Here is a 13,194-nt window from a genome sequence, read left to right on the forward strand (position 1 = left end):
AAGCCCAAGAAATGGCAAAAAGACAAAAAACAAAAAACAAAAAAAAAAATTTTTGCGGTATAAAAAAATCATTCTGAATACTCAATCATCTAAAAATGTTTACAATGAAGACAGTATTGGAATAGGATAGTTTTAAATTATATTCCTTTAATATAATTAATAAGCCATTGAATGGTTTTCTTTGTTGAAAAAAACCTAGCTTTTCCCTTGAGAATAATTACTGGTATTGTTATATTCTAAGCTAACCCTTACTCTCTTGAGATTATATTTAGCATCATTAGACATTGCATTAATCTGATCTAGGTTCCTACATTAATTTTTATATAAAATCCGAGACTCAAAAGATAAAGAATAGGCTGAGGCAACAGATGAAGATCTTGTCCTGGTGTCCAGTCTACTCCATTAGAATGTAAAATCTTCCCCCAATTCATATCCTTTGTTTCCCAGATTTCTTCTACTAGTATGGCAAATTAATCATTATTAAATTGTTCACACTGACAACAGAGTTTCCTAACCACATGGAAAACTTCATCATGGGTAGCTGTGGGGATCAATGTGTTAATTTTCAAATGCACATGTTGGAGCCTGTAGTGTTGACTGAAGTTAAAAAAAATAGTATTCAGGCGCATTATGGAATTGCTAACATTGAGTTATTATTTCATTATACCGCCTGCTAATAATTTGAAAAAATTCAATCTGCTTTCCCCAGTTGCTTTCTCCTCCTTTCACTGCCATCACAAATCAAATATATTATGAGACAAAGGGACATTTCTGTCTTGGGTTTTCAGCCACTAAATGTCCTAGGGTCAGAGACTGCTTCTTTCAGATTTTGGGTTCAGCATTCTACGCACCGGTGGGTAAGGAGTAAATAAGAAATGATAATTATACTAATTCATATCTGTTTAATCAGGCATGCATGATATATGACTCAGAGTATTTAAGCACTTAGGCAGTGATTACCCATAATAATAGTCACATATGATTCTTCTAATTCCCAAGTTTCATATGCCATCTTGGCTAACTGTTTACAACCATCATCATCTCCTTTCTTTGCCTCATCAACATCAACTGACTTTTATTGTGTATGTTCTTTACAAAGCACCCTTAGCTATTTTAGAGAAAGACAGAGTCTTTAGACCTATTTTTCCATATTTATTTGCACTTATCACATTTTCTGCTTTCACAGAAGCCTAGCTGCTGAAATAATTTCATTTCCCTTTGCCTGATTGCTCAATTATTTTCTCTTTTTCCTAAATTAGTTTGATTTAATGTCATATCAGCACTTTGAATGGCAAGGCTCAATAATGTAAATCAAGCATATTCACTGCAGGATGCTATTTCTAGTGCCTCCCTGATTTTCTGACACAGTGTGCCTTCTGGAGCAAAGAGGGGGATAGAGACTTTAGTGCAGACCAGGATTTAGGCTGGGGCATTTGCCAAATATCCATGGTAAAGCTAGTGCCTTTCCTTATTCTTTGGTATCTTTTGTCACCAATTTCCAGGCCTTTGCTATGACCAACCAGATTCTGGTGGAGAGGTCAGTGACAGGTTGGAAAGAAATTGAATTTGAAGTGGTCCGAGATGCTGATGACAATTGTGTCACTGTTTGTAGCATGGAAAATGTTGATGCCATGGGTGTTCATACAGGTAGGCGAGGAACCTTCAAGCATTATGGTAATGCCTGCAGCTCATGTCTCTGATGGCTCATAGCAGTCTTTATTAATTTTCTTTTCTTTAAGTTACTATTCCTGGTGGAAAAAGTGTGATAAAATTTTACGCATATGTTGTATTTCACAGTATTGAAAATACTCTTACATTTACTTTTTTTTTTTTGCTTTGTAATGTTACCTCTGTGGCACATGGAGGTTCCCAGGCAAGGGGTGGAATCGGAGCTGTAGCCACAGGCCTATGCCACAGCCACAGCAACATCAGATCCGAGCCGCATCTGCAACCTATACCACAGCTCATGGCAACACTGGATCATTAACCCACTGAGCGAGGCCAGGGATCAAACCTGCATCCTCATGGATGCTAGTCAGATTTGTTTCCACTGAGCCATGGCAGGAAATCTGAAAATACCCTCACATTTAATTTGATCGCAGAAACCCTCCTAAGTAGGTATTATTATTCTGATTTCACTTGAGGAAAAGGTCAAATATAAACAATAGAGTGAAGGTAAAATCTGTAAGATTCGATGTTGAGAAGTAAGGAGAGAGATTAGGAAGGCTTAAAGCAGACAAGGTGTTAGTCACTAGGTGATGAGAAAATAGCCACAATAAATAGGAATAGGTGAGATAAATAGGTTTTTCAGGAAGGGAAACTAATTAAACTAGAAGGTACAGATGATGACTTAGGATTTAGAACTGCTAAATTTGAAGGGTGGGCAGAACTCTCATGAGGTTTGAGAATGTGGAGTTGGAACCCAAGAAAGAGGGTAGAAATAAAGAAGTTGATACAAAATCATTGGAAGACTTGGTATAAAGGAAACATGAAGCGGGAAGCATTGACTAAGTATTTAAGCACAGAGGCATAGAAAGAAAGAGAATAAAGTCAAGGACCTAAGCTTGGGAAACATTACAGTTATATGGCAGAAGAAAAGGAAGGATTGGTATTGAGGAAAAAGAAGGGAGTGATAGTTACCAAGAAAGCCAATGCAAGAAAGTACTTTATAAAAGAGCTTCGGTTTTGACTGTAGCAAATGCTGTGAAAGTCAAGAATGAGGATTTAATGGTGCTTTGGATGTTCAAGAGGACAGTTTCAATGCAAAGTTTGTTATGTGAGCCGTATTGAAAGGAATTATGTAGCAGAGCTGGTAAACTTTTCAAGTTTTATGGTTTAGTCATAAGAAATGAGAGATGGTTCTTGTAAGTGTCCGGCATTTGGGAGAGGGGCTTCTTGAGCCAGTAGGAATCTGGGAGCATGTTTGTAGGCAGATGAGATGATGACTAAGGACTAAGAGAGTGAAGATACAGGGGACTATGAATGGAGAGGAGTGAGGAGTTGGGGAGGAATGAGATAGATAAAACTGATGGATGAGCCAGTCTGTGTGAAGAGGAGCTAATATTTTATAAAGGAAGAACTTGAGAGATAATTTGTGATACAGAGAAGGGAAATTGAAGAAGTTAATGTCAATCCAGTAAGGAGATGCTAGATGAGCTTGGGGAAGCTTAGAAAGATTTCTTTAAAAAATATGTCGGAGTAATATAGGCAAAACAATCAGAGGGAATGTGCCCTGTGTGTATTTCCTTAAGATAATTCTTTGCTCAGCAAACCCTTAGCCTATTCTGTGTCTTGCATCATGTAAATAGATTAAGTTGCTCAGGTTGGTTATTTAGATTTGCTACCAAATAACGAATGTTGCTTGGATGTGCAGGTGATTCAGTTGTTGTGGCCCCTGCCCAGACACTCTCCAATGTGGAGTTTCAGATGTTGAGACGTACTTCAATCAATGTTGTTCGCCACTTGGGCATTGTGGGTGAATGCAACATTCAGTTTGCTCTTCATCCTACCTCAATGGAATACTGCATCATTGAAGTGAATGCCAGGCTGTCCCGAAGTTCTGCCCTGGCCTCAAAGGCTACTGGGTAAGACCAGAATGATTGACCATGAGTTTGCAGATTTTCACAGATTGAATTGGAAAACTGACAGCTAGTGGAAGATTGTGCTGCATTTGCAAGTGATAGTCCCTATTTCTGTATGCTAACTCCCAATCATGTCCTAAAGACATGGTTATTAATGAGCTTGCTGCCAGATTGAGGCAAATGGTATTGCTGGCTGGCTTTGTTTGCTGGCTAATCATAAACTAATCAAAATCTGGGTAGTCAAAGCAGGCTGCGAAAAATCTGCTTCTTAATTGCACTTTGCAGATGTTGGTAAAAGTGCAAATTAATCCTTAATTTTAGCCCTTCAGCTGTTTTTTTCAGGTGTGTAGCAAATGTTAGACAAATAATATAGTTCACTTGACTCAATCATGCACTACACATTATTTTATTTCAGTCAAACTCTACAAGAACAAACAATGCAGGGTTTTTCTATAGGTAAATTTTGCAACTGACTAAATAAACTTGTATCTATTTAACAATTGCTAGCAAGCATAACTGGAGGGAAAATCAATTAATACCTTTTGTCTCCATTAATATATTTAACATCTTGTATTTGGCTTACATGGCATTTAAATGAAAAAATATTTACCGCTAAAGATATTTTTATATAGCTACACTGTGCTACATAAAGTTGTGGAAGGATGGTTGACCTCAGCAAAGACTTGGGAGACCTGAGTTCGTCTGGTTTTTCCGCTAATTGTGTGACTATGGATACATCACTTATTATCTCTATATTTCCTCACCTGTTAGACTAGGGAGTTGTACTGAAGGACTCATGTCTTGTGAAGTAATTTTTCAAATATGGTTACCTAAAGTGACCTTCTAGAAGAGCATAGTCAGATTTTCAAAGTGTTGTGGAAGGAGCACAAAGTTCAAAGATAATTTGGAGACAGAACAAGGATCCAAACTTGCAATGACTGCATTTTATGATCATAAATACATGCCCTATAGTACCAGCTAACTCCACCATCTTCCTAGGTGCAGCCATGTATATATTTTTACAAAAGAATATTTTGCAGATTCTTATCTTTATAAAGGTTATGCACATCAAGGAGGCTATTGATTTTGGTTAAAGAGGTAAAGGTTGAGAGTTGTAGCTCTGCATGTCAGGCATGGAGAATGAACTTTTTTTGTGATCTGTGCCTCTGTGCTTGATCCTGACTCACTTTATTTTAGAAGGGGCTATTAAAATCTTTATCCAAACAGAGAAGCAGGTATATTTTATACCCTGGTGTGAAACTATACTAGAATTTCTAAGAAAAACCAATTTATATTTTGAGCTGTTTTTAACTTACTGCTTGAAAGAAAAAAAAAATGTCTCCTCCTTTATAGCTACCCATTGGCGTTCATTGCTGCAAAGATTGCCCTAGGAATTCCACTTCCAGAAATCAAGAATGTTGTATCAGGAAAGACGTCAGCCTGCTTTGAACCTAGCCTGGATTACATGGTTACCAAGATTCCTCGCTGGGATCTTGATCGTTTCCATGGAACATCTAGCCGAATTGGCAGCTCTATGAAAAGCGTAGGAGAGGTGAGTCCTTGGTTAATGCCTCTATTTCATTCTCGTGCTCAGTTATTTTGTTACACCCTAATGTTACTGAAAGTCTTAAGTTTCTTTGGATACTGGGTTCTTGATTGGAGGGTTTGTAGGAATGTCATTTCCTCCCTAGTGGTTCAACATAAGGCACAGCTGTTTTAAATCGTAATTTTTCTCTGACGCTTCGAGGTGAACAATAGAATTATGCCATGAGAAGTTTGGTTGGTAGTATTTCCACCAAATAAACAACTGTCATTTAATTCACATTTTGTGGACAGAGTCCCCTTTCACAATGTTTACTGTAAAATGTGTAGGCCAAGGAATGTGAGGTAATTTTACAATGTGTTTCATTTAGGGTTTGTTTTCAGTGAATATTTAACACCTTACACTTAGTTCAATTCAAGTTAGTAAACATTTCCTGAGTTCTTACTACGTGCAAAACATAGGGAGGATAAAATTGCCAATAAGGTGTAGATAATTTTGGTACACTGCCTGCATCTGGTAAGTTCAGAATATATTGACAGAACCGCGTGTAATATGAATGAAACTCTGGTAAATGTTTAAATACAGTATTTGGAGTTCCTACTGTGGCACAGTGAGTTAAGAACCTGACCATAGCAGGTTGGGTTGCTGCAGAGGCATGGGTTTGATCCCTGGCCTGGCACAGTGGGTTAAAGCTGTAGCTCAGATTCTTGGATTCAGTCCCTGGACTGGGAAATTCTATATGCTGCAGGTGCAGCCATAACAAAAATACAGTATTTACATGCAGGTGCCATGAGAATGTAGTAGAATAGGATCAGGGAAAGCCACAATAGTTATTCCACTGAAAAATAGTGAAATCTTCACTTAATAGATGTGAATTGTAATAATACAAAGTATTAAAAAGCATGAATTTTGAGCAAACACAATTGTGTATTCCATTCTTATTATGTCTACTTCTCTTTTATAGAATGTACTCCATGTACTATTATATACAGTATCCTTAAAAATAATAAAAATTCATGATGAGTTACTTAGAGATCTAGTTACTTTAGGACCAACTTTTAAATATAATACTTATAAATTTTATTAAATACCTAAAATATTTTCTTAATTTTATAGTGCCATAAATATCTTATTTTTGGTATTCTCTTCCGTGCTTAGGGTAGCAAATATATGAATATATTGTCTAACTCTTGAAATACCAGTATGCCTCGCAAATTGCATATCTGAATTGGGCTAACATTTTGTTTATCCCTGCTCTTGAGACGCTTTCCTTATTTCTAATTAAATTTGGAGCAATGTGAAAAGGTTATCTGTTTGGCTTTAGTGATCTTTGAATGTGTAGCTTGTCATGCAACTGACATGAAGATATACTAAACTGACATTAATGGGAATTCGGGTCTATTTGAGGCATCACAGAAGTTTATTGAAGGCAGCGTTATGACTGTTATTATTTTAAATTGGAGGCCAAAAATGCATAAAAATCTATTATTCCATGGAAAATATCAAAGACAGTGTTTATCCAGTGAAAATAACTATATAGGACTCAAGGTTAATTTAAGTTTTGTTATTACTTGTAACTTGTCCAAACTAAATCACCACATGGTTTTCCTAATTGATTAGTGTACAATCAGCTGCTAAGATTGTGGGAAGACATATTGAATTTGTCATGGGAAATTTAGTCTCTACCTATATTCAAAAATCTGAATCTCTGTATTTGTTAAGATTCTCATGGTTCTATTAATATTAATGCTTAGCTATAAAGAAAGAGAACCTGTCTTGGATACTGACTGATGTCCATTTAGAAATAGTCCTATTTTTGTGTTAGTATATGTCTGGTTTCTCTTCATTTGCTTTTTATTCTAAAGGACATCTGCCGCAAAACAAGATCTTATTAAGGAAGGGTCTAATTATGCTCTGGTCACAGATTATTTCAAAACGATGGCCCAGAGCAAGGACAGATGATTTCCTCATCAGTGTCAGCTAATCACTAAATTCCCTAAGTGGTAAAAGACTGACCTAACAGTGCTAAAGACACATTACATCAAAACCATGGATAAAAGGAGAGGAAGAGAAATAACCTAAATTTGAGTAGCAATCGGATAGATGTCTTGTTTCTAAGTCTTTTTTGAAAAATATTCAATTTCTAGCTTTGTTACAAATTAAACAAATTATTGCTTTAAATATGAGCTCATTAATGCGCATTACAGGTCATGGCTATTGGTCGCACTTTTGAGGAGAGTTTCCAGAAGGCTTTACGGATGTGTCACCCGTCTATAGATGGCTTCACTTCTCGTCTCCCAATGAACAAAGAGTGGCCGTCTAACATTGATCTCAGAAGAGAGCTGGCTGACCCATCCAGCACCCGTATCTATGCCATTGCCAAGGTAATATGTGACAGATTATATGTGACAGTCCCTTTCCTTCCTTTCCTTTCCTTTCCCTTCCTTTCCTTTCCTTTCCTTTCCTTCCCTTTCCTTCCCTTCCCTTCCCTTCCCTTTCTTCTCCTTTCCTTGCCTCTTTTCTTTTCTCTTCTCTTCTCTTCTCTTCTCTTCTCTTCTTTTCTTTTCCAGAATATAGTCAGTCTGAACTTTAAAGCAAAACTGAATCACAAACTGGTATTGAATTCAGGGATCTTTCAAAAATTTAAATTCTCTATAATAGCATAAAACTGGATTTTATCAGATTATTCTATAATTAATGAAAAATTACCCTTTTTTGTTTGACTGTAAGCTTGGACTTAAGAACATATTGCAGTTTTAAAAGATGATTACATAGATAAAATGTTCTTCCTTTTAGTATATACATTTCAATAGCTTTAAGTAATTGATAATAATGACTTGTGGTTTCCTATCTCTCTCATTACTTACTCCTTGAAAATGTGTAAAATTGTATTTTAGAAAGGAGGATGCATAAAGTAATATCACTTAGTATGTGCTACCTAAGACTACAATAATTTTTATTTACTTCTTTTTCTATGTTTAAACAACAACAAACTATAAATACCTTTCATGATTATAGGTTTTTCTATGTAATTATTTTATTGGTCTTACTTGTAGAACAAAAAAGCCCTGTATTTCTCACTTCCACCCACTAGTTCCCTTTAACACAAATTAAATGCCATATTAATCTCCTTTTATGTTTACTATACTTAGAGTTTTGAAGTTTCAGCTCATCTGATTTTATAAAAGGTGACTTGGGCAGCTGGAATCTGTCTGGTCAGAAATCCCTGAATTGCATTTTGACATTTGAGGAAGCTTAGGAATTAATCCTCCAACAGTATCAAGCCACACTGGAGCTACAAAGCCCTGCTGGCCATTTTATGTGTATACAGGAGCATGTGGGATGAGTTGATGAGAATATGAATATTGTCTTTAAACAGGGAAGGTGACTTTGTAATTTGTCCTTGTAACGACAGAAAGCTGCTGTTAGTGATTTCAAACACCCTGCAACTTCTACGTCCATATGTAGAGAGTCCTTCAGAGAGAAGAAGGAGGACAGGGTGTGGTTCCTTCATTACGTTGAATGTACACTCTCTTCACTGTTATGGTTTCTAAATGCCCAATATTTCATTTCCATTGAAATTCTGAAAGAGTCTGAGATCCCACTATTTTGGGGTGAGCATCTTTCAATGTCGTATTTCACAGTAGTAGAGAGTTAACATTTGTCCATGGCGGCAGGAGTGACAGTAGTGAAGAGAGGTAATTCTAGAAAACCCTTTCACCCTCTGTATTGTTCTTATTTCAGTCTTTTGTTTAAAAAGCAACCTACCACATTCGTATGTGTGTGTATGTGTGTGTGTAGACATATAATTTTTTTCCAAAGGGCAGTAAATAGATTTTTTTCCTTGAGTTTAGTAATCATACTTGTGCCATTTTGAGGTGGATGAAAAAGGGAAGTATTTTCAAGTTCCCAGCGAGGCTGTAAAACTCAAGCATATCTCTCATTCTTTTCTAACAGACTTATAAAGGATGAGAATTCAGGGGAAATGCGTGGAGATTCTTTCTTGCACAGAGTGTGAGCAAGAAGTGCAGGGTGTCTGAGGTATAAATTATTGCCTGCCAGAGTGCCGGGAGAAGGAACTGATTTCTGTTTGTTAGAGGTCATCATTACTGTTCATTTCCACAGCAACCAGGAACTTAGCGATTTTGACAAAGAGTGTAAGGAGTGTGGAGGGCTGAAGGGGAAAAAGAATGAAGGGAGTGAGTAAATCTTCTCTGGCTTTCATGATTCTTAGAAAGGGCAACTTGCTCTGAGGTCTGATTTTTGCAGCAGTCTTATTTCAGGATGACTGGATCATCACCTCTTTTGATTTGGGGAGAGTACAGGGCATTGTTTTTGATGTGGGGAACATTAGAGTAACCTCAAACTTGTTTGTGGTCATTATCAACTCACTGCAGCTGTGTGACATGGTAAAGCTGCAGTGCTGGAAGATGAAGTCCCAAGACAGGCAGGATCTGACTTTTGGTTCAGAACTATGCATATGACTCTAGTTGTCCTTCCTCACAGTGAAATGACTGTAGGTTCTAGTTCCTCCCTCAGATAACTACTGGGTGCAGTTATGTGAAAATGTCCTATGGTCTGTCAAAAGTTTCACTAACTTAAGGTTCTATCCCCCTCAGAATGTTGATGGCCGAACAGTTAATTATCCCTTTAACCACTTGGCAAACAGGACAGAATATTAAGTCCTTGGAAACCTGGACGGTAAACAAAATAGACATAAATAGATTTATAAAATGAACATGTTTTTGAAATTTCCTACCGACGTCATTTTATTCTAGTCAACAGAATTATGAGCTATGTTGTCTCTCAACACATATAATCATGGTTTCTCTGAAAGTAGAAATAAAAAAAAATATTAAGCTCCCTGTGTTGAAATATAACAACAGTTCTTAGGTATACATATTTCTTAATGGGATGTAAAAATATCGTGTTCCACTCTACAATAGGTTGTTTTGAAATATTATTTATCATTTTTTCATTGAGTATAAATATATATCTAAAAATAGTAAAGAATAAGAGTAAGCATCTTTTGAATGTGAAGGTTTTGGTATGGGGAGTTTATCTCTTCTTTCAGCTGCCTTTTGTGCTCAGCTTAATGACCCATAGTTGTAATTTTACTTTTGAGAAATTGCTAAAGTAAGCTTGAGGAAAAAGCTGAGCTGCCTATCAGAACAGAAGTTATTACTACATTGTTTTGGAATATATTAGGATTTTGTAAAATGGCTGTCTGAGCACAAAAGTCACAGTAACTGATACAAAATAATTTTTTCTTTGAAGTCCTCTGTGAAAAAATATTCTAGAGAAATAACCCCAAGCTAGATATGATCCATAAATTCTCACTGACTGGTTTGTATGAATGTGGAGCGAAGTGATAAAAATATGCTAAATATGTTAAAGGGTAATTATCCAAAATACAAGTTAAATGATTGTTATATTGATTCTACATTTTCTTAACCAATTTGGCATAATTGTGGTTTTAAGAGGTGCTCTTTAATTCTGAAAAGATGTACCAGATTTAGACTATTATTTGTAACACAGTCATATAAAAAGCCATGAAATAGAGTCTGCTAGGGGGATTTTTTTCTGGGCAAACACTCCTCTGATGAACTCAGGGCACCTCCTGTGCATGCCATTTGTGGATATAGTTGGCAGTGTTTGTAGGTTTATTGGGAGGAATGTCAATGACATGATATCAGTTTCATCCTCAGTCCTATAGCCTCAGGCTCTCTGAGTAACATGTTGAAGAATGGCTGCTGTGTTTTCAACCAAATAAGACATTTATACGATGTTTGCTAAAGACAGCATCTCTTCTCCTTTTGGCAGGCCTTGGAAGACAACATGTCTCTTGATGAGATTATGAAGCTCACATCCATTGACAAGTGGTTTTTATATAAGATGCGTGACATTTTAAACATGGAAAAGACCCTAAAAGGGCTCAACAGGTAAGGCCCCAGTGCTCTGATTCACTCCAGGTATCTTCTGTGCAATTTTGTCTTCCTCTTACTCTTACACATTTGACCAAAATTCTGCTTCAATGAAGTAATGGTGCCAGTGTTGGAATGCAATAGCCATGGCCAAAAGAAATGGCAGTTTTTTAGATGTTTACCTTTTGAAAGGCATGTATTAATGTTTTAAATTATCTTCTACCCCTAACCCCTTCCCACCAAGCATAGTGATGTTTTTATTAGGTCTTTTGAATTTGTGAAAATTGGTGTACATTTATGAATTCCTGTACTATTTAACCATCAAAGATGACCTAGATTTAAATTTTATTATAATGAAATGAATAACATTTCTGTTTTTATAGATTTTTCAAGTTCTGAAATCTGTTTGTCTCTTAATATCAAACTGCACATTGCTGTATGTTGATGAGCAAACATTTTTCTTGCATTCTATTGATATTTTTAACATCAGGACATCTAGTTCAGCATACAAATAAGCCACATTCAAATTTCTGTTAATAGACTCTTTACCTCTCACTAATTTGCATTTTTATCTCCTTCATGGCCAATTATTTAAAAAATTTTTATTTCATGTTCAGAATATTCCAGTAATGTCAGTGCTTTAAAATCTACATTTTTATATTTCATGGGAAGGTATTTGTTGGGACATCTCAGGCATATGAAATCATGGATAGGTTTTAAACATGGCTCTTTGATAATAGGAGCATGTATTACCAATTTAAGAAGGACAGTATAATCCTTTTAGCTTTTCCCCTTTAAGAGGGCTTTGAAATATACTACTCTTGGAAAGAAATCTCACCTACAAACCTAGGCACATGTTTAGAGAGGGAGAAATTTTATCTGCATAAATTATCCTTAAATAATTTTAGAAAATGTAGAAAAATTAATCGCTTAAAATGTTGTTGAAGATAGTAGAAGCTCTCAGAGCCTGGATTTTGCAGTTGTTTAACATCTGTAATGTTTAATGGGGTTACTGTGTTTACTTAAGATGCACACAAACTGGGCAATAACAACACTTGCTTTTCTTTTTAAGCAAAATGAGGTTCTTTTTTATCTATTCATCAATCACCCACAACAAATGCTTGGTTTTGAAAACTGGGGATTCCAACCTGCCAAAAATGAAACTAGCTATAGTTGCTTGTAAGTCATCCTTTGCAGTGATCACATAAAATGAACAGTAGATGGAAGTTAAGAATTGAGCCTATATATTCATCTGAGAATTTTGCTGACTTGAGGTTTCCTTCCTTGGTTTATGATGCTAGCAGAATGTCTATGTTGAATTATGGTCTGTTCCACTGTTTTCAGTTTTAGGCAACTGATTTCAAGTGCCTATGAAACCACTCCAATGAAACCACATGAGGGTGCTAGAAACTTACAGTATGCCAATTTAGCAGTGGAAGAGACCCGTGGTGAAAAGCAGCAGATGTTATTGTGATTTAAATTTCCACTTGATATACATTCTGATTTTTGGACAAATTCAGTGTTTTAACTGAACATTTTTTGTTACAACTGGAAGGCAGGTTGAAATTCTAACTAAGCAGAAACACGTATCTATTGATAGTAAAAAGATGCTCAGAGGATTATTATAATAATTCACTGTTATAGATAACTTACAATATCATTCTAACTTCCACATTCTGTTGCATTTGTTGCTGATAATTTGACATTTTAAAATAAAGTCTCCATTTTCTAGCATAAGTAATTTGTAAACAGAGATATTGTCTGTTATTCATAATGATCTACATGAAAAAATTTTATATAAAGCTTTTAATAATTTAAAATATTTTAAAACATTATACTTACAATTACCTCTTGTTTCAAGAGCTCAACAGAGAATTCATGCTATTAGCAAACGTAAACCCTGAACTTATAATTATCTGAGGAACACTTTATTGCTTAATTCATTTTTTTGTGTCATAGATGCACACATAGAAATTCAATAATCCTTGTTATTTAGAGGTGTTAGATAAATACGATAAGAATAGATGGCCACTGAAGCTACCTATCTCAGTCATTCTGTGCCACATTGAGGTCTGAAGTTGAAAAGCTATTGTGACTGATGAAGGGTAAGTGTGTAGGAGTTGTTTTGTTTTGTTTGCCCTATTTT

At 35.9% G+C, this 13,194-nt stretch overlaps 2 protein-coding genes across 12 annotated transcripts in view; one reads left to right on the forward strand and one right to left on the reverse strand.

Moving 5' to 3' along the window:
* Positions 1-13,194, reverse strand: part of KANSL1L (KAT8 regulatory NSL complex subunit 1 like) — a 579,301-nt gene that overhangs the window by 531,823 nt on the left and 34,284 nt on the right. The gene's annotated exons all lie outside the window — the stretch shown is intronic.
* The window catches only part of CPS1 (carbamoyl-phosphate synthase 1), a 308,550-nt gene that overhangs the window by 239,588 nt on the left and 55,768 nt on the right, over positions 1-13,194 (forward strand). For all 11 annotated transcript variants that reach the window (XM_084998960.1, XM_084998953.1, XM_084998959.1 and 8 more), the window contains 5 exons: positions 1,503-1,647; positions 3,374-3,584; positions 4,935-5,133; positions 7,332-7,508; positions 10,948-11,066. In XM_084998960.1, coding sequence (XP_084855086.1) covers positions 1,503-1,647; positions 3,374-3,584; positions 4,935-5,133; positions 7,332-7,508; positions 10,948-11,066 — 851 coding nt within the window. The remainder of the gene's footprint in view (positions 1-1,502; positions 1,648-3,373; positions 3,585-4,934; positions 5,134-7,331; positions 7,509-10,947; positions 11,067-13,194) is intronic.

The sequence above is a fragment of the Sus scrofa genome, chromosome 15 (genome assembly GCF_054392235.1).
Source record: "Sus scrofa isolate SSC_HxYL_T2T_F1_AM1 chromosome 15, Sscrofa_HxYL_maternal_Yorkshire_Landrace_v2.0, whole genome shotgun sequence".
In the NCBI taxonomy this organism is placed as follows: Eukaryota; Metazoa; Chordata; class Mammalia; order Artiodactyla; family Suidae; genus Sus; species Sus scrofa.